This window comes from Phascolarctos cinereus, unplaced genomic scaffold, assembly GCF_003287225.1.
Source record: "Phascolarctos cinereus isolate Bilbo 61053 unplaced genomic scaffold, phaCin_HiC Scaffold_1;HRSCAF=81, whole genome shotgun sequence".
NCBI lineage: Eukaryota > Metazoa > Chordata > Mammalia > Diprotodontia > Phascolarctidae > Phascolarctos > Phascolarctos cinereus.
The window spans coordinates 71,977,343-72,001,602 of NW_027555514.1; the positions used below are offsets into that span (position 1 = coordinate 71,977,343).

Consider the following 24,260-nt stretch of genomic DNA (forward strand, 5'->3'; position numbering starts at 1 on the left):
TCTAGAGGTGGAAGGGAGTTCAGAGACCATATAGTCCAACCCCTTCATTTTGTGGATGACAATACTAAGGCCCAGAGTATTTAGATTTAATTAGCATCTTGCCTCCAAAAAGTACAAAGTGCTGAATAAGGAAAAGTGAAATTGAGTAAATTATATAAAACAAAAACCAGGAGGAGGGAAACTCTCCAAGGGTCAAAAGGAAGAAGATAGTAAGATAAATCCAGGGTCAATTCAAAAAGGAAAGACATTTTCCATAGGTCCTAGGACTACAGTCATAGATCTATGGCTGGAAGCAACCTCAGAGACCATCTCGTCCAAACCTGTCATTTAACAGATAAAGATACTGAAGTCAAGGTTAAGTGACTACAATGTCACAGACAAAGGAAAATAGCAGAATTGGGATTTGAACCCAGGTCTTCAGGCCCCAGTCGTTGCTTTTATATAGCATGAATATAGAAAAATACTGTTCGGGGGATTTGGAACTGAATATGTCCTTGCACAGCCAGGTGACTTGGGGCCTGGTACGGGTGCCACTCAGCAAGTTGCCAAGGGCCATGATGGTTTCATTTCATCCAAGGGAACACGCATAGCTAGCAGCTCCCTCAAGTAGAGTCAATTAAGGCAGGCTGCTAAGAGTCCTCATATTTTTTCCTTCTGTTCTAACAACCCCCAAAGGACAACAGCATCAGGCACACACGATAAAATGAATGACCTACCAGTTCTACCATAAAACCACTTCACAAGTTGCTAACTTCGAAGTCCAGACTATGGTTCTTCAACCGCAGTAACTGTAGGGATATAACAGCCAGCAAGAAGAGTGAATCACCTTTCTTATTCAACTTCTTTTCTAGAGACTGTTTTAATTCTCTATACTTTTTTTTTTTGCCAAACGCGGACATTTTAAAGTCTATCAGGATGAGAATGCACAATACTAATACATCTCACTCTTCCACAGAAATATTTAATTTCTATCAATAAAAGCAGTTATGTCGTTAGGTGACATTTTTCTTGAATTCTATTGCATTGCACTTCCCTGATGACGATTTGGGGGTAGGAGTGGGGTGGAACTTAGGGACTAAAGAACTTTGAAGCAAAGTATACAATTACTGAATACGCTTCCAGTGACCAGAATAGAAGCATGGGATGGTTTTATAGAACCGGTTCTGATTTTCCATATTGTGTGCCTACAAGTGTAGTATCCTTTGTAAATGGAATGAAGACTCACTCTAGTTTTCAGCTAGGCTGCTTTGGGAGAAAGTTTACATGCACAACTAACATAACTGCTTGCTTGATGCTTCATAAAATATGCTTCATGCGATCTAGAGCTGGCTCAATATACACCCCACTTATATATCAAATTTACCATTGTTATGTAGGAGTTGGAGTCAGGTTCTTAGCTCCCAAGTCATAAGGAAGAGCAAGAGCCTGATCCAAGTGTCCCCTAGACAGCTGAAATTAGCATCTAAAAATTGGATCAACTTATTAGTTTCCCTCACAATGAATCGTACCTTAATGAATCTTCACCCTTAAGGTAAAGAGACATTTCTATTTCATTTCCTTGTAATTCAGATATGGACTTGGCAATTGATAGTTATCACTGCCATAGGTTATTTCCTATTTAGAGATTAATTTGTGTTAAGCTTCTAGGAATATACCTTTACATTGTCTTAAGGCACTCTATATCTTTCCTATAGACTCAATTGAGACTTTTTTATAAGTACTTTTAAAGTGAAAAAAAAGTCTCAGCAAGCTCTCTGTTGCTTACAAAAGAGCTCTCATAATTTTATCAATAAAGCAAGATTACTTTTAGTATTCAAACTGTTAAACATCACATATTCACAAAAACTTATTTTATACTCTATTTTAAAAATCAAACATAAGGCATTGTGTTGTCAAACACTTCTTGTCATGAATGAGCTGGGTCCAGGAATTTTTAACATTTCTGTGAATTAGTTTCTTAACTTAAAAAATTAAGGTCTTGATATTTTCTTGCAAAGCGCATGATTTGAGGACAAAAATAAATTACGAGTAGCAAATCAGAATCATAGATTCCTAGAACCTCGGGATGGAAAACTCAGATATCACCTGTTCCAATTTTGACCCAAAGTACAAAAGCCTAGAATCAAGCTCAGTGGATTGCAGTTTAAGGTACCCACCTTCTTCCCCTTTTTGAAAAAGGAGATGCCTGCCTGTCTTTGGTTTCATACTTCTCCTGTTCCACATGATTCCTCAAAGATCCCCAACAGTAGTTCAGCAATCACATCTTATTTTTCCTAAAATCTATAAACCACATATTTTCCCATCATTTGAAATATTTAAAATTGGTCCAACAAACATCCTTCAGAGTAATGGCTAAAACAAAAATGCTATGAAGGAATTAGACAAGATAAAAATCTGAACTTGCAGCTCTCAACAAAAGACATTATTGTAACAGTTATCATTATGGCAGATATATAGTATTTGAAAGCTGAATTTCTTGACGTGGAAGTCCACAGCATCAGAACAAAATTCCTATAAAAGCCAACACATGGGAAGTCATTATTAAATAAAATTTTGATTTATATTAAGCAGTTTCACAAAATACTGGACTAAAACCTAAAGCAAAACAGCAACCCTAATAACAATGAAAATATCATTACAAAAATGCAGAATAAATTGTTTGCTTACGAAAGCCAGATGGTGTCTGGCTAGAAAACACATATACTAACTGCCTCATTATCGAAGGAAAACCTTTTGAGATTGTACCTAACATACATAGCATTTAAAATCCTTTCTTCTCCTTCTATTTTGTATTTTTTGCCCACTAGCACTTTCTGGAGTTGCATAATAGCGCTATTCAGGTTTGGCAGCAGTCAGGTTTTTGCACTGAACTGTATTTCATACCCATCTGCCAATGATGACTTCAGTTGCCTAACCCAATTTGACAAGGCTGCAACTCTTCCCTCTATTTTCCTTGGGGAAGGGTGTGTGCTGAAATTAATTCTAAACATTGCTCTTAACTTATCTAGCTTATTTCCCCCCAACTTCACAACCATCATTCATTCAGTTGAGATATATCTGGTGCTTGTTCTGGGCAAAGAAAGGTGGGGGGAAGGGAACAAGCCTTTATTAAGCACCTACTATGTGCCAGGCCCTGTGTTAAGCACCTTACACATATTATCTCATTTGATCCTCACAACAACCCTGTGAGGTAGGTGCTATTGTTATTCTCATTTTATAGCTGAGGAAACTGAGGCAGAGGACCAATGACTTGCCCAGGGTCACAAAAGTAGTAAGAGTCTGAGACTGGTTTTGTACTCACATCTTCTTGACTCCAGGTCCACACTTCATCCAACATGTCACCTAACTGCCTCAATACAGAAAAGAGGGTGGTGAAAATTTTGCCAAACATTTTTCTACATTAGGACAGATTTTGTCTTTTGCATGATTTCTAAATACTTATTTTTCCATTAAACTTTTTCTAGGACAGTTTGTACCAATAAAACATTTAACATTTTATTTTTTTTAAGGCAATTGGGGTTAAGTGACTTGCCCAGGGTCACACAGCTAGTAAATGTCAAGTATTTGGTCTGAGGGCAGATTTGAATTCAGGTCCTCCTGACTTCAGGACCAGTGCTCTATCCACTGTGCCACCTAGCTGCCCCATGATATTTAACATTTTTAAAAATATGTAATGCAACCAGGAAGTGTGATGTGTTGGAGACAGTAGTGGACTAGGGGTGAAGAACTGAGTTCTGGTGCTGAATGGTTTGACTTCAGCAAAATTATTTCACTGCTCTGGGCTTCAGTTTCCTAATATAAAATGAGTTTCCTCTGCAGAATGACAGGGGGGTTAGATAAGATGATCAGCAAGGTTTCTCCAGTTCTATGATTCTAAGCTATATGTATAAGAATGTTATAGAGGAATCAGTTTGGAAAAACTGGCCATTGAGTTATCTCAGAAAACAATAGTGGTCTCTAAATATAACAATGAACATATAGCAATACCTAATTTGTCTGTTAGTCTCTTTTTTATGTTGGAGGGAAGCTAGTATATTTTTAAAGTGTAAATTTGAAAATTAAAATTTATTGCAGAGTATTTCAAAGTGTAAGCTTAAAAAATACAATAGAATAATTTAAGAAGTCTTTTGAGCAAACTAGTAACAAGATAGTAACTACACTAGCAGTGTATGGATTTGAAAATACACCCATTGACCAAAAAAATTAATACACATAGCCTAGGTTAATCTTAAGACACTAACTCCTTAAAATGAAATGCATGGACTTAAAATCCTCCAGAATTCCAATGGAGTTGTTAGTCACTACATGCAATAAACAAAATCCATGCAGGAAGACTGAAATTCATGTCTTGACATAGAAGTGGTATCTGGTATTAAAACATGACGCAGCATATTGGAAAATGAAAAGGCTCTGTATGTCACGTATTCTAAACACACCCATGAAATATGAGACTGAACTTATGCCACTGAAATGTTAAAGGAAAAAGGGAAATGTAGGTTGTAAGAACATTAAGCAGTTGAGGAGAATAGAAGGGGAAAAAGGAAAGCAGAATAAAGGTATGGATTTAGATTAACATTGATCTTTATGAACACAAAATTGCTTAAACAAATGGAATCAGTCTCTGACACATTGTGGTGAGCACCTAAACCACTCAAGCTTTGGTTCTGTGATTGCAGACACCATCAGACCCTCCTGAAGACATTATAGCCCCTTAATTCAGAGCTGCCTAGTTTTTATTCTAAAAATATTTTAAATATGTATGTGTGTGTGTGTGTGTGTGTGTGTGTGTGTGTATATAATTAATTAATTTCACCAAATGCTTTTCATAAGTGTTCTAATCAATTAAAACAAAACATATGTCTCAACGCCTATGAATTGGAAATCTGGGATTTCTTTTTATGATAGAGTCTGAACATATAGTAGAGGTGAGCTAAATGATATAAATATAATGATGCTGTATTAAATACTCTGAAGAGTCATGGACATTTCTATATTAATCCATAGTCAACCTGGCAGTCATCAACATAAAAAGGCATTCCATTTCTTTATTTTTTTATTCGACAAGCAGCAATATCATGTTTGTCATTTTAATGTAGATACAATTATTAGGTTATCTGTCATATTACAATATTTAGGTTTTTACTTTATGTCCTTTAAGATACATTAAAAAAAACACATCAACTGCAAACGTGAGGGAGAAAAAAAAGCATGGTACCCAACCAAATTTCCACATTTCAGCAATACTTCACTCATTCATTTAGTAAAGTTTTAAGAAATGTCATAATGACATGAGCTTGAAATATCTATAGGCATTTTCATTGACGCTCATGACGTGGCACTGGTGATGTTGTAAACAGCAGAAAAACAGGGGCTGCCAAGTGACCAACTATGGAGGCACAAGCCTGCTTCTTCCCACAGGAACACACCAAATAGTGACTGTTATGATCTTCTTAAAAGCACACCTGCAGGGCGGCTGGCATCATCATGCCACATAGCTATATTCATCTGCTGATGCTTGGCTTCTTTCAATGTACTGTTTGTCTATCAGAACTTCAATGCACTTCTTGATCATGCTAATGCTTGGGTTAAACCGAGCTCTTGACTGACTAATGACCTATGGAAGAAAAAAAGATTTAAAGTTAGGTAATTAGCCATATTAACATACAGTGTCTCAAATTTTTAAAATTTATTTTGTTAAAATCTCAGCTTCTGGTAAAAAATCTCACTTTATTTTTCAAATAATCATTCTTTCTATCCACCTCAGAAATGAATGGCACAAAGTTAAACCAATTTTTTATACTTTGTTACATAAGTAGCTGGCTTGTTTTAAGTTTAGGAGGCAATATGATGGGAATGGGTAGTCCTATTTTCTATCTGGTTCACACCTCTTCATGTTTAGGGTGTTAATTTTAGACAAATAGTTATGAGTTCAGTCATAGTGACTCTGAGACCCCAATTAGGAAAATTGTTAATACCTAGGCAGACATTTAAACAAACGTGAAATTTATTCTAAATTAAATTTCATATAAACAAGACCAAAATGATTATGAATGCAATATTTCATTATTTTGATGTTAAGAAATAGAGAGACCTACTGAAAAGATGGATTAAGTGGAAGAGATAAGTGGGATTAAAAAATCATTCATGACCATCACAAAAATCTGGCACTTGGCCTAGTATAATGTGCTTTATGGGGTTAACCCTCCTTAAATAATTAATCAGACAAAAAGGACCAATATAATTTGGTGAGATTAAGGACTATTGGTATAGTAATCCTGATCATTCAGAATAAGCATCTGTGAATATATGTGAACAAAAAGGATTATTCTCATTAAGATGCTAATAAGACACTACTGAGACAAATAATATTTTAAAGAAGAAAACCTAATTGATTCAGTCATATTATACTGTAGCCAAGCAATTACTGAAAATGAATTAGCATATTACAACAATCTTATATCATACATTTCCATTTTTCTTTACCTCCTGAATAAGAGCATTATGCCGCAACACTTTTCGAGCTTTCATGATGCGGACTATAGCAGCCTGGAGGTACATTTTCCTGTCTTCATCTACAGCACTTCTGGTCTGCTCCATCTCCTATGTCATCAGGAAAAAAAAGTTGATAATAGATGTAAAGTCAGTAAATACTCCAACATATATTTAACTGTAATTCAAAATTTAAATTAATGACTAATAATTATTGAATAGTTACTACACGCCTCCACAAACTGCCAATGCCATATTCTCTGGTTACAAAAAATACTGCCTATAGATAACGTCTGTATTTTATCACTTGGAAGAATAATTTTCCAACTTCCTGCTGGTGGATCCATTCAATTTAATTTAATTTCATTCAACAAACATTAAGCACATATTATGTGACAGGTACTATATTAGAGATATAGTGATGAAAATGAAATAGTTCCTGACCTCAGGAAGCTTTCATTCAACTCGAGGGATACAACCTGTATACAAACAAGTAAATCCAAAATAATTTCAAGAGAAAAAGTATTAATAATGGGGGTGGTGAGTAAGAGATTAGGAAAGGTCTCATATGAAACCTAAATTCTTTTTTGAATGAATACAGAGATTCTGTAAGATAGAGACGAAAAGGGAGTGTTTTTGGATAGGGAAGATCACTTATAGAAAGGTACAGAAGTGAGTGATGGAATGTTAGGAAGAACAGCCACCAGGGCAGCTTGACTATAATGGAGAGTATAGAAATGGGGCTAATATGAAATAAGAATGGAAACACAGGTGGGAATCTTTGTGCAGAGCTTTAAATGTCAGGCTAAGGAGTTTGCATTTTATCCCAGAGGCAGTAAAGAACCTTTGAAGATCATTGAGTGAAAGGATAATGTGCAATCCATATTTTAGGAATATCTATTTGACAGCTATACAGAGGAAAGACTGGAGAGGGAAACATCTGGGAAAAGGGAGACAGATCAAGAGGCTGACAGAACAGTCCTAGTGAGAGGTGAGACGGTCCTGAAGTAGGGTTGAGGCTGAATGTATGTAGAGATGGGTGTAGCTAGCTCTAAAAGATGCTCCTTACACCCCATTCTCCCCTTTCCTACTAAAATGGACAAAGTATCTGAACATCACAACACATATACCTCTTTTGCAACTCTCTCCCAAAGTAGGGCATGTTGTGGTTCATGAAAAAAGGAAAGCACTAAGTCAATAAGCATTTATTAAGTGCTTACTATGTGCCAGGCACTGTTCTAAGCACTTCAAAGAAAGTCAAAAACAGTTCCTACCCTCAAGGAATTCACATTCTAACAGGGATTAAGAAGGGCTCCAAGTTGTAGTCCATTATTATTACTGTTGTTAATAATAATAATAACTAGCATTTACATAGTGCTTAAGGTTTGCAAAGTGCATAACAAATATCTCATTTTATCCTCACAAAAACCTTGGGAGGTAGGCAGTGTGATCATATTTCTCCCTCTATCTTGTTAGTAGGTCACCTCACTATCCCCATTCTAGATAAGGAAACTGAGGCTGAGAGAGGGTTGGGTGACTTGCCTAGGGTCACACAGACAGTAGTGTCAGAGGCAGGATTTAAACTCAGATCTTCCCAACTCCAGTGTCAGTGCTATATCTACCGCACCATTTGGCTAAGTCAATCACAAGGGTCTGACTCCAAGACCTTATGACAGTTCCATCACAATCCAAAAGCAAAACCTTGGCTTTGAGAAGCACTCATCTATAACAATGGAATTCCACTTCCTTGTAGTCACGTGAGGTATGATGACATGCTGACTGCAGGAGAAGTGGTAATGGCAAGCTCCCTGGGTCTCATGAGCTCTCTGAACAGTTTAGATAACAACATCTTGCTCATGAGCTACATGTCATGAATCAGTGGGATGGAAAAAAATGTACTCTTTAAAGTCTTCAGGGCCTAACCAATAAGATTTTTACACATGGCAATTCAACAAAATGCTTTTATTTAAAGCAAAAAGTAGCTACTAGAGATTAAAGAGCATTTGTATCATATAAATATAATAATATAATGTATAATATATAATAAATATAATATAAAAGGTGGCAACTCTTTTTGGAAAGAACTGAGTAATAAAATTAAACATGGATTAAGAGATAAAGAAGATGAATTATGAAATTATTCTTCCAAAAATGCAAAAATTTCTTGGGAGAATGTATAGGACAAGCACTTTTTAAACTTAATGTGACAAAAAACTAGCCATTTATTACCAAAAGAGACAGCTGTATCTCACTTGTAGCTCAAATTATAAGGCTAATGATGTTAATTACACAGAAAGGGTGTACTTAACGTATCATCAATTTTAGAGTATAAATAAAAAAGGTTATGCATTATGATTTGTGTTTTCATTTGTGAAAGTCAACATTAACAGACTAGTTGAGAAAAATTAAAGAACACTTGCCTGTGGTGTGTCTTTTTGCATTGATGTGGTAATTTTAAATTTTGTTCTTTTACTGCTGAAGTTCATATTTAATGAAAAAGTAGAGTCCGCATCTATCTCTTCCTGTATTTAGAAAGAAGGCAATTTACAAATAATATCACCATATAACAATCATGGTAAAAAATCATAAAAATTAAACATGATAACTAAGCACCAAATAACATTTATTTAACTCTTCCAGTTATCAATTCTATTTAGCTTATTTAACTTAACAAATTATTTCATTTATTCTTTCTTGTGCTTACATGTCAATTTAAAGAGTCTGGCAAATAAAACTAATTTAAAAAAAAAACACTAAAACTAACAGTCCAAGATACCTTAATGACTTAACTTAAAACTCATTTTCTCTTCAGCTGATTCTCTCATTTTATTTTTACTGAATTTAAAACCAACATTTGGATTTTAGGTAAGAGATATTTTCAGACACCTGACACATATAAAACATTAAATGCCAAAGATCTAAACTTTATTTTCACAACCATTCTGAATGCTGCATAAAAATGTTAAATAATAATTATAATAAGGAAATATCTATAAATTATAATCATAACTATATGGGCACACTAATACTCCCATAAACAATACCACATTCTACTTTAATTTGGTTCTTCCCATCATGAATTTTTCCTTCATGCTCTGTCCCTTTCATTGGTGACAGCCATCACATTTTTTCAACAGCTTAAGCACAAGCCATCTCTTCTCAGATGAAAGTCATTAAACCAATTTGAGAATGCCAATTGCCCTTTAAAGTCCAAGAAAGGCAAGTTGATGTAGCAAAACTTTTGCCAAAATGGGAAACAAGCATTAGCAGATGGAATTTTCTCATTAAGAGTCTATAAGTGCTGCCAAGCTACTGTTGGAATCATATTTAAATGCTTAATAAGCAAACAAAAATCTGTATTTACATACTATTCCAAGGCAGCAATAACAATGGAACATTTTAAAAGAAACAACTCACATTAATTTTATTTCAAGTAGTGTAGAATATTTGACACTGTGTTAAAGTTGTGAAGTGTCACTCTCCATTTTTATGATTATGGAAAATAAAATTCTAATTACAGAATGTGTACTATATAGATATGCATAACTATCTGATACAAACTGTCATCACAGTATTCTGGACCTCAGTAAAATGCATCTAGGGGAAAAGTTAATTTTTCAGCTTTTAATTTTGTCATAAAAATGGAGCACTTGTATCACATTTCCCCCCAAGCTATGAAGACACAATCATATTAAACTTAGAAGTTACTTTTTGTGAGGGAAAAAAGAGTGGCAGGCTATACTATCAATTTAAGTTTCTTACAAGTTATTTGCACATACTAGTTCACCTCCATCTTCTTTCTTTGCCATATAACGTATGGCAAAATACAAATAGGAATACAAATTAAAATTGGCCTATAAAGTCAATTTATCATAGAACTGCATGGCTACTTCTACTTCACATGTAAATTGAAACAGTTTGGAAATGGTTTTTGCAAGTAATTGTGCCCCAAAATTTATCATGTGTTGGCCAACTTTCAAATGATAAGTCTCTCCAAACTTATCTAGGAAGGTCTTTGGCCAAAAGCTGTGTGGTCTTTGATTTTGGTCCAATATCAAGATCATTACAGCATGGTAATATATGCCTAGAGTTTGTGCTCAAATGACATAGTTTTTATGAACCCTGGTGCACCTCAATGGCATGAGGAAACATATATGTAGAACTTTAGTAGAAATTTTTCTTACAGAAAAGTTACATTAGCAAAAGATTACTCATCTTATAAAAGTAATTTCTTTTAAACAGCAAATATGATTTCTTTAAATAGAATACTTTGCTCTGACATTTAAATTATAAGACATGAATTATGAGGTAACAAAGTAAGTTTTTAGTAGAAATGCACAACGTCTGAAATGTACAGAAAATTTCTGGTCGTGCTCTAAATTGTCTATAAAATTTAATTAGCTAGAATATAACAGTTAACATTTATATAGAACCTTAAGGTTTCTAATGTACTTTACATATATTATCTCATTTGATCCTCACAACAGCCTTGTGAAGTAGGTGCTATTATTATCCCCACTTTACAGATGAGGAAACTGAGACTGATTAAATGATTTGCCACAGCTAGTAAATAACTCACACCTTCTTGAGTCCAAGTCCAGCACTCTTACTCACTATTGTATTTTGTTGTTGTTGTTGCTATTGAACATTTTGGTTTGCTGACTTTTTACTGTGCTAACTACAAAAAAGTAGTGCCTATAGGGACTGTCCCATTGGCTAAAACAATCAGTCTGCGCCTAAACTGTGCAAATCAATAAAGTTTATAACTCAATACCAATAAAATACAAGAATAAAGAGGGATGCAAAGTAAGATGAATATATTAATGAAATGTACAAGTGCCAATCAACATTTTGAGAACTAAAGCTTTATGCTATAAAACCTGTGAAAACACTATGAAAAAATAATACTTCATCTACACCTTTGAAGAATTCTAATTTTCCAGCTTTTTAAAAGACAAGACCAGATAGACATAAATGGCAACTGTGACCTAGATTAATAAACTATTTGATTATCATATTACATACCTTTTCTGAATCATGGTTAATCATTTTCACATCAAGTAATGATTTGATAGTTTTTGCCAATTCCTTTTCATTCATCTGTGTGATGTCATGAAGCTCTTTGAAACTGACGGTTTCACTATTGTTAAAAGCAAGTAGTACTGCCATTTGGTATGTCGTCACCATGGCCACATAGGGTTTGGACAAATAATTCATTTTCACTTCACCTGCAATCAAAAATGATCACTGTTATGAAGTACTAAGTGGTCCCAAATCAACTGAGTGATAATTTATAGTTTTCATATAATGATTTGGCTAACTTCTTCCTCCAGAATGTTTTTTTCCCCAAGGGTCATCAAATAGTAGATACCATCAAACATTCCAAGAGAATGGTTCAAAGTAATTCATAAAATACACTTAAGATGACACCTGTACTTCCCTCCTGTGACTGTAAAGTTTGCTTTCTATCATGAACAAACAATTTACATAGGCTATCCCTTGGAGTATCAAAAGCATTGTTCAGGGTCATCTCATCAAAATCAGTGATGATTTTCTCATTATTACTTCTTTGAGAAAACAAGTGGGATCCAGATCTATGATTTCATAGGTATAAAAGACACAGGGAAACCCCTTCTTCCAATACAGATCAGCAACTGTCCTGCAACTTACAGTTTTAGAGAGTTGCCTGGGGCCATGAGAGCCTCCTACTAATTACAGAGGTCTTAGGGATATTTGTGGAGGGCCCTGAGGGGGAGGAAGAATCATACAATAAAATTACAACAAACTCTGATCTGAAAATTTTCATTGCGGCAAACACAATAAACAAACAAATAAATAAAGATAACGCATAAACATGCCAGGATGTTACAAGGTCTTTCCCCCTTATAATCCCCAGAAGCAGACTGGTTCTTGGGCTATAGATGCACTGTGACTACAGGTTTGAACTCAAGGTCAAAGTACCATTTTGGACCTCAAAAATCCAGTGACCTAGATAAAGGGTTTTCAAGAGAACACAGAGCAGAACGATAATTGGATCTGGAGTCAGAGCACTCAAGTTCAAATCCCAACTTTGACGCTGTGTGGCCTTTAGCAAATTATTTCACCAAATCTATGGCCTCAGTTTCTTCACTTGTAAATTTAGGTTGTGGGACTAGATTATCTCTGAGATCTATGGTTCTACAGAGGGTCAATTCTGGGTCAGTATTGTATGACTCACTGCAAACTCACTGAATCACTACAGGCAGCCTACAATTGATCAGAAGTATCAAAAAAAAAAATGGTCCTTGGACCCTACAATGGCCTCAAGTACTTCAGAACCAACTCAGCCCCAGGAGTCAGTACCAAAGTCACAACAATCACTCTCACCTGTGGTTTAAAGACTGGCAAACTACAAGTTGTTGCAGTGCCCCCTAGTGGTTCAAAACAAGAACTAATTTTAGGGTTCTCTATGCTAAGTAAATGTCATCCAATGAATCCATCTGAAGCTAGGTGTTCCTGTTTGTGTAACACCTTGTGGAGTAGGCAGAGGACACGATTACTATAGTCTCCTTTCTATCTTTCCTTTCCAAATTAATGGATGATCCCCAACACAATTTTATTCTCAAACAAATTACTGAACACCTATGTACTTTATCTAAAATATTAACAGCATTCTAAAGCCAAGGAACAGGTGAAATAACTCATGATGAGGTTTTTGAGAGGAAGTAGAAAACATGAAGCACATAGTCAATATGAATATTTACATTGATGCATTAATTAATTAATATATGCCACTGGTGGCGAGAAGGAATGAAGGAGAGTAGGTACTGCTGTAAATTATATGCTATATGTATGTGGTTGCCTAACCTTTTCTGTTATTTCCAAAGCTAAAGCCAAGGACTTCTGAAAGATGCAATCACTTTTTCAAGCCATTACAATACCATACATAGCTGAAATGGCACACACACTTTTAGGGTTAAAAAAAAAAAGGTAAAACTTTTCCATGTGGCTAACACATGGTAAGGGAGTAATGGCAGTATACAGAGTAGGGGGGTAGACTGATGGACTTGGAATCTGGAAGACCTAAGTTTGAAATGCTGCTTCATTGTTTGGTCCTTGGCATGGCCTTTAACCTTGCTGAGCCTACATCCTAGGGTTATGCTCAGGATCAATGAAATCACGTATGTATGCCAGAGTAACAGCCACTGGCTGCTACCATGAATCTGGCAGGGCTGGTGAGTAGCCCAAAAAGGCTGCTTGCTTTCACTGATCTCCCCCTAATCTTTCCTGTTTCAGAGTCTGAACAGTGGCTGGGTTTTGGGATACAAACAGCTGTCCTCATTCCCTTTCCAGGATGTGAAGGCACAGGTCATTCAAGAGCTACCCTGGCCACAACTGAAGATCTGAGAGGGCAACCAGGAAGAGGAAGATGGCTAGAGAAGAAGTTGGGAGCTTGGTCAACATGACCAGAGACGAAAGGCTAGTTATAGCTTTACAACTATTGAAGATATATTCCATATTTTTAATATGTTGAATATCCATTTCTTCCCCTAGGTAGCTCTGAACCCAGCTGGCATGGGTTTGAACTGCTGATTATCAGTTAGCAGGCAAATGCTCTTTGGCAGCCAAGTAGAATATAAGGTGGCTACTCGGGTTGTTGGTTTAAGGAGGGTGCCACCTAGTGGGCAATTCAGATATTGCACTCTTTTTTTTTGAAGGCTTCAGGAAGGCAGAGGACAAGCCAATCAGCACTCGTGACACTTCATAGAGCCCACTGTAACATACTGCAGTATATAGACAGCTGGCCTCAGAACTAGGAAGACCTTGGTTCAAGTGCCTCCTCTGACACACACAGGCTGTGTAATCCTGGGGAAATTACTTAACCATTAATGCTTTAAGGCACTGGTATTAAACACACATTGATTGTAATAAGGCTGGAATCCGATTAAAATATAATAGGGAAACATTTTACAAAACAAATAAAAATACAATAGAATTTAGTTAATGTTAATGTGTGGTTTTCTAAATCAATAGCCGGATCCTTAGGATGGGTCAGTATCCCACTCAATTTGAGTTTGACATCACTGCTCTAGGCCACTCTCTAAGGCTGTAAGTTGCAAAGAAATTGCTTTGGTAGAGGGAGTTTCCTTATCTGGCAGTTCCCAATACTGATGAAATCAGAGTCAGTCCCTATCCCATCCCTAAAAGGCTGTAAGCTCCTTGAAGGCAGGGGCTGGTTTTTGCCTTTCTTTGTATCCTTAGTGCTTAGCTCAGTGCCTGGTATACAAAAGTTATTTTTAAAATTCTTGTTGACTATATTTATACTTCAATTTCATTACTGAAAAAGTGACATATAATTGAAGGGGAAACCCTTTATGACAGATTGAAGGTACGGAGATATAAATATCTGGACCTGAAAAATGTGGGAATTTGTTTTGATTGACCTTGAATATTTGTTGTTAGAGTTTAGTGGGAAAGGAGGAGGGGTGAGAGAGAAAATAGTTTTTTGTTCACTGAAAGGAATTAAATTTTAAAAGATAATTAAAGAAAAATCTGGATATTATGATCAGATATGAAAATGTCACTCTACAAATGTGAATAATTTCTACATACACCAAAATCACAGGCAATTAATTGGCTGAAGATAATATCTAGGAAAAATTCTTGACAAAAACCATTCATATATATTAAAGTTTAGAAGAAGGATTTAGGAATGGATAATGATAAGCGGGAGTCTGTCCAGAGGAGTATGACCTGGGGTGTGAGGACTAGACATCATAATGTAACAGGGGGTGCTGAAAGAAGTGGCAATATTTAGTACAAAGATAGAAGACTCAGGGGAGACCTAAGCTACCTTTAAGTATCTGAAATGCTATTACACGGAAAAGGATAAGACTTAGTTGATTTGGCCCCAGAGAGCAGAGATGAGAACAATGAACAACAGGCAGAAGTTTCAAAGAGCCAGATTTAGATTAGCAGTAAAGAAAAACTTATCAGAATCATCCAGAAGGAGAATGGGATGTCTCAGGAGGTTCCCTCTCTTCAAAGGTATTCAGGTAAAGTTTGTAGGACAATTTGGGGATGTTGCAGCAGACACCTAGATACAGGTTTGACTAACTGTCCTCTGAGGCCCCTTCCAATTCAGAGATTCTGCGAGTTTGTTATGTCAGAAATAATTTGTACTTTACCTGTACAAAGATAATGTAACCATGTAAGCTTCCTTCCACTGAAATGCTGACTGTAAAATAATTCAAACTGTAAAACAAAATAAAATTTCAAGTGAATTTTAGGGACTGAAAGTTACAGACATAAGTTTATTTTCATTCTGCTATTAGTGTCTTAAACTTTGTTATTCCTTTAATTTAGAACTAATAGGCAATGATTTTTACAAACTGAATAAAAATTTAAAATATTTCTGCTGTAATTAAGTTCTCATTACTTTGTGTTTACAGCTCATCTTTTAAAATGCATAAAAAAGAAATAACATATAAATCAATACAATTAGAAAGATTACACGTATTTTTTCTACAGTTGGTGTCACTTGTAAGGTAACACCTAGCTTTTCTCAGTACTGTACTGAAGTAAATCTCTATTAAAAGGAAACCAATGCTTCAGAATACTTCCTTTTACAATGATTTTGAATTACCAACCTTATCCTTGAATAAAGTCCTATTCCAATACCATATCATGGGTTCTTGAAGGCAATATCAATGTAGCATAAACTCTGGCATGTTTTATCAAGCTACAAAAACTATAAGTATGGGTAACAGATTCTATGTCTTCTGTTGAAGGATTGGCATAACTCTTTTTGGGAGCAGGGGACAACTTATAAAAACCATCTATTAAGGCACAGAGAGATTATCACCTTCACCTGTGGATCAGGTACACAAATCAATGAAATTACAGACCCTAAAGTTAAAGATCAACTGTAACAGTGTATGAATGTAAATTTTAAATTAAAAATTACATTTTAAATATTTCTTATTAAAAATAACTTGACCACAATTAAAAAACATGCAAGTATAGTTTTTAAAAATGAGACAGCACCTAATAACCCAGATGAAATAGAAATGTAAGTAACTTCTGAAAACAAAATTTCATCTTTGCTATTTCACTGAAAATCATGAAATCATGATTTATTATTACATTCAATGATATAATCAATATTACTTGAACACGAATAATGTGATAAATGCAATCTACATACCAGTCCTACACTTACTCTTGAATCAAATCCAGACATCACTATCAACACAAAAATATTTCTTTATTCTGAACTTCACAAATACCAAAAAAAGTACTTTGTATCAACATTTCCATATACAAAGTACAACAGAAAAAGGCCTATATGTAAGCTTGGAATCTCTATTATGTACAGCTTGCTAAGTATCTGCACTTTCAAAAAAGCATTACAGAAACATGAATAAGTTGCCAGTTCCAAGAATTGAGAATACCAAGCTCACAAATTCTCCTCAGACTGCTCCTTGCTGAAATCTGCTTTCTCCTGCAAATGAGAAATGCTACTGGTAGGTGGGTCAGCTAACTGTGTGCTTTCCCATCCGATCTTACTCAAGTTACTGACAAGTGTTTAGCAGTAAGTCAACCACACAATGGAAGTGTGCAGCCCAAAGTCCTTCATGCCCCCAATCCCCTGGCTGAGGCAGTATTCGCCATCTCCTATCCTAAGTCAACGACCAGCATGCCTACCCATTCTACAACAAATGGAAAATCAATACCACAAGGACAAGCAGCTTTCTACTAGATCACACATTTGCAAAACTGCCCAAGTCTCTGACTATGATACATTAAGAAATGTCTAACGGTCCTGATGAAGTTAAGCTGTAACCCTTCAATTAAGGACTTATGTTGTATTCTAGTGTGAACAGACACATTTTAACCTTGAAACTTTTAAGCTGACTATAGCACCAAGAATTTAAATGCCTTAAATGAACATATTTCAAAAAAATCTTAGCAAAACAAAGAATTCTTTATCAAAAGTCTGAAGACAATTTTAAAACATTGTCTTCAAAAATAATTTAAGTGAGAAAAAGGAGGTTTAAAATTGTATACTGTAACTCCCCTGAAGCTACCTACCATGCAGTATAATCTCCCTGTTTCACTGGAACTAGCATAGTGCTCTTAATAAACTAGGTATTTGATAAATTATAAATTATCATAATTACATTTTTTCATGCTAAAATTTTCTTTCAAGTTTAAAAACAAAACTCTTTGATACAGAAATCAAGAAAATTGATAAACTCTAAAGCAGGGGTTCATAATCTTTTTTGTGTCATGGACCCCCTTTGTCAGTTTACTTAACAGTATGGATCTCTTCTCAGAATAATCTTTAAATGCATAAATCAAAATATATAGGAACTCAAAAGGAAACCAATTACACTGAAATAGTTACTAAGACTTTTTTAAAAAGTTTTTAAAAGACTTTTTTAAAAGACTTTTTAAAGATTCCAGTTTAAGAACCCCTGCAAAATGAAACATTAGATTTACAAGTAAATATAGTATTATATGAGGAATAGATTTGCAAGTAAATATGGTATTATGTGAAGAATAATTTTACTGTAATCTAGTAATGGTGGGATAAATTCTTAAAGGAAAAAAAAAGCCTGCAAATTTAAAAGATGAGCATAAAACTGGGGCATGTCTATGGTCCTAGGCTCAGTCCATGAGAAGGCTTGAGATTCCTGCCTTTATTTCTCTTCTCTGTCAATTCTAAGAACAGAACCTGGCTGTACTTTCATCATCTATTTAAGCTTCTCTAACGGCATCCACAAATGCCCTTAGGAGTAGTATTTTTTTCTTAGTATTTTTAATTAGGAGCATCTCCCTTTGGACATCAAAAATATCACATTCGAATCCCCTGTCTTACACATGACATTCTACATCACACGGCACTGCTGGATGTACAACTTATCACAATCTTGGATATACTCCATTCTTATAAAGGAAGTAAGTCAACATGTTTCCTCAAAAAAAAAAAAACATCCAACCATCTGCAATGAACTGTTCTACCTAAAATGAACAAATATTTATCAAACAACCATTGTGTGTCAGATAATGTATCAGGCACTGGGCATAAAAATACACTATTAAGAAAGTCTCTGCCCTCAAAGACCTTCTAATAGGTGGACATAACACACAGGGTTGATAGAAGGGCAAGTAAAAGAACTACTGAAAAGTAGATGGCAACCTCACTGTGAAACACAAAACATCAAAGGATGAAAATCTTTTTTTTAGTTAGGATAGACAAGAAAGTGAAGCCTTTTCACAGTCCAGCCTCTTCCAACATCACAGCAGTCATGACTGCTAAAGTATTTGCTATTACTCTCCCCCCACGCTGTTGCATGAAACCCCTCAAAAAACATCAAACAACAAATGACCACCACCTACAGTAGAGGTTGCTGTGACCAGCATCAAGTCCTCCGTGCTTTCTCAGAGTTGCAGGAGTGGGGTGGAAGGAAGAGAAACAAGTGGCTTGGACTATGCCATGTGCACAGTCTAAAGGTTAAAGAGCTGTTTCTGTATTTATTTTATTATTATCGCCACAGGTGAAACTGAAATAGGAACAGTAACAATTATTTTAGGCCTTTGAATAATAAAATCTCATTGATGTCTAATTTAGGGTTGAAGAGGAAGACACCGGGAGCCACTAGTGCATTTTATTATTTTCCATCACCTTCCCACACAAAGTGTATACTTAAAACTAATCTTTTAATCAGAACATAGGGAACTGTTATAGTTAATGAGCCACAGTAATGTTCAATTGGGTTCTTTTTTGTATTATTTTTAAGAGAATGGTTTCTACATGCATTGATGGTATCCTTAATGAAAACATAAGGAAGGAGAAGTCAGAATTTTACAAATTATATTCTACTATAGTTCATATTTTTAGTCACACAACCAACTAAAGGTTATAGAAAGTATAAAAACCTGCTGCATCTAATGTTTGAAGATTTTAAAAATGAAAACAAATTTCCTGAGTAAAACACAATGAAGCTTGAAGGTTCTCCTCAAAAAGGTAGCTCTTAAATTTATGTATTACAATTTTCATGTGAGCTTATCTGAGACAGGCAACTACAAAAGATAACTTTGCTCAGTTATGCTGAGTTTATATAAGTACCCAGTAAGGCACATTATTATTCACTGACCTGCAAAGATTCCCTAAACATCACAAAGTCTCCTGAGGGAAACTCATTGTCTACCACAGGGCACTGGAGGGCCCAACAGAAGCCAGCACTGAAGGGTGCCTTTCCTCTCCCCTAACAAAACCTGCCCACTGCCTAGATCCTCCCTGATACTTTGAGTGTTCAATAGGTCCACTCAATGCCAGAAGTAAATAAGGAATCAAGATGCATTGTTCAGGTACCAAGTTTCAGTTGCTTTTCTTAACTGCATTTAAAAACAATTTTAACAGTTTTAAGAGCTCTGATCAATCTATTAAAAGAAAAACTTTTTTACTTTCTCAATATCTACTTACCCAAAAATTAAAACATATAAAATACAATAACCTAAAATAGGAGAAAATGAGGCCCTAAAATGGTACAGATAATCTAACTGAAACACAGAAGGTAAGGCAAACATGAGTTGTGATTTTTGAAATTTTCTTATATTCAACAGATTAAATGTTTGATATGCAACGTAAATGGTATATATCCTAACAAGAAAGATTTCATAGAGGAGTAGTAATTTCCATTGGTTTATTTGTTTTAGAATTTTTGATATCAAAATCAAGTTGCATGGAAATTACAATGTATGTATATTAAAGAAATTCCTCAGAAAAAGCTCTCTGCTGTTTTTTACTCTCATTATAACAGTAATTATGATTTATCTTTTTTTTCCCCAGAAGACAGTATGTCTAGTAAATTAAAAGAGCAGTAACTCTAAAGGTATAAATCATTAAAACTTCCTGAGTTTTCCAACAAGTTTCCGGCTAACCTACCATCTGTACACTTTTTTCCAGTTCCTGAGGGATGGCAAATGTAGAAGAAGGAGACTGAGTAAGAGGCCATGCACCAGCCTGAAGAAAAAAGAAAATCATCTTTAAAGTTGAATGATTTGTAATCTATCATTAAAGTAAATGCCAAGATAAATTTGCAATCAAAATTGTCTCCCTTCCAAAGCCTGACATTATAATATTACTTAATACCATAAAGCATTTCTTCCAAATAAGGTAAAAAGCCAAAATCTGTCCCAACATAATACACTCTAAATAAAGAATACATAAATTTAAAAGACTAATACACTGTTGATTTTAAATGCATGTAGTCTTCTGCACCATAACTGCTCTTGGTTGCATGACTAGACATGAAAAAGCCCTTCTCATTCCCCCCTCAAAGATGCCTGCTGCCAGATTCTATAAGTGATGAAGGGTCCACTGGAGCAGACAATTCAGGAAACCCTTCTCCCCAAAGCCCTCCATTCCCTTTTTACCACTGGACACTATTCCCAAACCCCCAATCATTATGCCTGTGGGAGAGAACACAGAAAGCCCCCTAATTCACTTCAATCCTCAGGGACACTGGCCCATCCTACGTTCAAAAGTAAACAGCATCTAACTGGCCGCACACACACACACACACACACACACACACACACACACACACGGTTACTCATACCACTTAGATGAGAAAAGAGTCACAATCCTTTCAGTAAGATGGAAGACCACTAACTAGATCTCACCATCTGCCCTCCTGCTACACTCCTCTGATTACTGCTGAGCACTGCCATCTAACCTATTTATGCTCCTAAGGACCCCAGCCTCTGCCATTTGCCTTTGCAACCCTACCCTATGGAATATCAGGCTTTTTCATCTGCCTTATAGCTGAGTCATTTTACATGTGATATCTTCCTCAATTAGCATATGAACTTCTTGAGAGTAGGGAAATGTCTGGCATTTTTTTATTTGTATCTCCAGGGCTTAGCATAGCGCTTCACACATAGAAAGTGCTTAACAAATACTTTTTCATTCATTCATGCAATCACTCACAATATTTTAAATTAATACAGTTTAAAAGTCTATTCATACCTGTAGGACATATATTTGAAAACTAATTCCCAAATCAATTACAGTGTCCTGATTTTTTATAAAATTGTTGAATTTGTTGTTGAGATCAGCACTGACATTCATGTCTGTATACATTCGATGGAGTTTGCTTGTAAACTCATATCCACAGGCTTGCTATAATGATAGATTTAAAAAATATTATTCAACATGAAAAGATGTGGGTGGGATTAATAAGAAAAGCTGTTAGGTCATAAAGATGAACAGTATATCTCTAGTAAAGAAACATTCTCTGAACTGCCATATTAGTTGCTTTCAAACCAAAATACTCAATTTTCAAAACTAATGTAAGGTTATTACTTCTCAAACACTATTTCCTCTGCTAATCTAACAAAATTGAAATGTGATGTAATAAAAAAAAATAGATGAAATAGATCACTATATACTTTTAAAAAAGCAAGTATGTCAGTCTATCACATTCATTACCAACAAAAATGTCAATTACCGGGGAGAAATAAATATTCTGTAGTATACAGGTGCTTAAAAAATGTTTATTGAATTGAATATAGACGCAAGCAAATTGGGAAAAGTATCATATTTCCAGTCAATAAAAAAGTACATTAGACAATGTCTTTCAAAACAGAGTGCAAAACATTTTAATTCTTTAAATGATTTATTATGATCTTAATATTAAAAAATAATACAACCAAGTGGACTTGCTTTATATCAATTTCCATTTAAATTGATGAAGTTCAATGCACAACTCCTTAATCTTTTAGTCACTCCCTCTGTGATTCCATCAAAATCCTTTGTATCCATTCTCATTCACTTTTTATCTCGTTCTGGCTTTGCTTTTTCTGCCTTGCCCATTTAATAAATGTCTTACAATGTTTCTTAATATTCTTCATACATGCCAACCTTAATTGACTTATAAGATTTCCATAACATACATTTTATTTGTTCTTCTATTGTTGGATACTGAAATTGAATCTAGTTATAATTACTAGTAATAATACTTTTAAAAATGTTTGAATAGAGAGCTCATTTTGTTTTTGATAATATACTTAGGGAACAAAACACATAACAGAATTACTGGGTTACATGGAATGGTTATTTTTGTAACTTTTACTAAGAACTGCCATGATCAATATGCCATGAAGAGAAAATCTGTTTTAAATTGTTCTAAATCCAATAAACTTCAAAGCTACTATGAGGCCATACCACTGAATCCCTAAGCTAAGAGAGAGGTGCCACAATGGTAAAAAGGAATGAAATGAGAATGAATGAATAAGTGAACTCCATTGTTCCCTAGAACAAATAAACACCTATCATGTGGATGGGATGAATAGCAGCATTTCCACATGAAGGATGGTATATAAATATCACTTCTAACTTTCTTCTACTTTGTAAAGTATTCTGACTAATGCTAACTATGAAATAGTTACCACTGAATCAATCAACAAGCACTGATTTAAGTGTCTACTACATGCTAGCTGCTGGTGTTCCAAATACAAAGAAGGAAATAATCCCTATTTTCAAAGTCATTCTTTACATCCCATTAAAAATAGTTAGTAAACTATCACATCCAATTTTGTTTTTAAAAATTTCAGACATATTACAAACAAAAAGTGAATAACTAAGATATCAGTTTTTAATAGCAATGGCAATGATTATGCAATGAATGGGGGAAATGTATTAACTGAATTGCACCCTAAAAGGAGGCAATTTCAAAGAATCTTTAGGTGAATTTTTTTATAGATTGTAGAAGTCTTACATAAAGTGAATACACATCTAAAATTTGTTTCACAATTTAGCTTCTCAAACATGAATATATGCATTTTGAAAATGGTTTTAGGCAACATGCAAAATAGTTAATATAGCACTGTTACGTAGTTCAAAAAGGGTGGTTTTTACATTACCTTCAATTTATTGATCATGGCTTCTTCAGAATCCATAGACATAGATAGGCCATGAATTAAACGTTTGGCCAACATTCTGGCATAAAACTATTGGAGGGAAAAGAAGAGGTTATTTCATGGTCATTTCAAATTTTTGCATACTGTAAAAATGACAGAGAAACTTTACAACAATCTTTTATCTATCAAATTGTTATTCACCTTTTGAAAAACATCTTTATCATCAATATATTTGAAAACAGTGATGAAGCTGGTGAGCTTGTCTTCTACTTCATTTTCAGTCATTCCTTTTGCTGATTTTTTAAGCAAGTTGTCACAGTACTTGGCCAACTCAAAAAAGAAATTGAAAATGCATGATTTATTATTCAATTAAGTAAATAAACACATACATCAAATTTTATTCATAAGTAAGATTATGAGTGAGATACACATTCTACTGTGAAGGCATTATACAGGATATAATATAAAATAAGTCAGAAAAACATGTTCTTCACTTTCCCAAAGCACATATTTGAAAAGTAAATCAAAGAATAAACAAATTTTTTTACCATATTTTTAATAACTCAAAATTTTAAGATGAAATAAGTTTACTGAGCTAAGTTTGTTATGTGTAAGGGACTATGCAAAAAACTAATTCAAAGTCAGTCAGGACTACTTTTAAAAATAAACACCTTAAGTTTCCTTTTGTGAATATGGTATAGTAGCACAGAAGTGCACATGAAATAGATATCAAAATCCATCTGCTCTGAACAAGAGGTTAAAGAAAGTCATAGGTCCTGGTCTCTATTCTTAATGTATTACTTGATTACTTTATCTCAAAAAGCTAAAATGATGGGAAAAAACTTAATATTTCTAATACT

The 24,260-nt window shown here is 34.7% G+C and overlaps 1 protein-coding gene across 4 annotated transcripts in view; it reads right to left on the bottom strand.

Annotated features, from left to right (window-relative positions):
- Positions 1–5,035: 5,035 nt before the first annotated feature.
- CUL2 (cullin 2) overlaps positions 5,036–24,260 on the bottom strand; it is a 109,920-nt gene continuing 90,695 nt past the window's right edge. For all 4 annotated transcript variants that reach the window (XM_078152296.1, XM_020990430.2, XM_020990429.2 and 1 more), the window contains 9 exons: positions 23,602–23,730; positions 23,404–23,490; positions 21,509–21,661; positions 20,423–20,500; positions 15,657–15,723; positions 11,515–11,717; positions 8,910–9,011; positions 6,484–6,600; positions 5,036–5,614 (listed from right to left, as the gene is read on the bottom strand). In XM_078152296.1, coding sequence (XP_078008422.1) covers positions 5,483–5,614; positions 6,484–6,600; positions 8,910–9,011; positions 11,515–11,717; positions 15,657–15,723; positions 20,423–20,500; positions 21,509–21,661; positions 23,404–23,490; positions 23,602–23,730 — 1,068 coding nt within the window. In that variant the 3' untranslated portion in view covers positions 5,036–5,482. The remainder of the gene's footprint in view (positions 5,615–6,483; positions 6,601–8,909; positions 9,012–11,514; positions 11,718–15,656; positions 15,724–20,422; positions 20,501–21,508; positions 21,662–23,403; positions 23,491–23,601; positions 23,731–24,260) is intronic.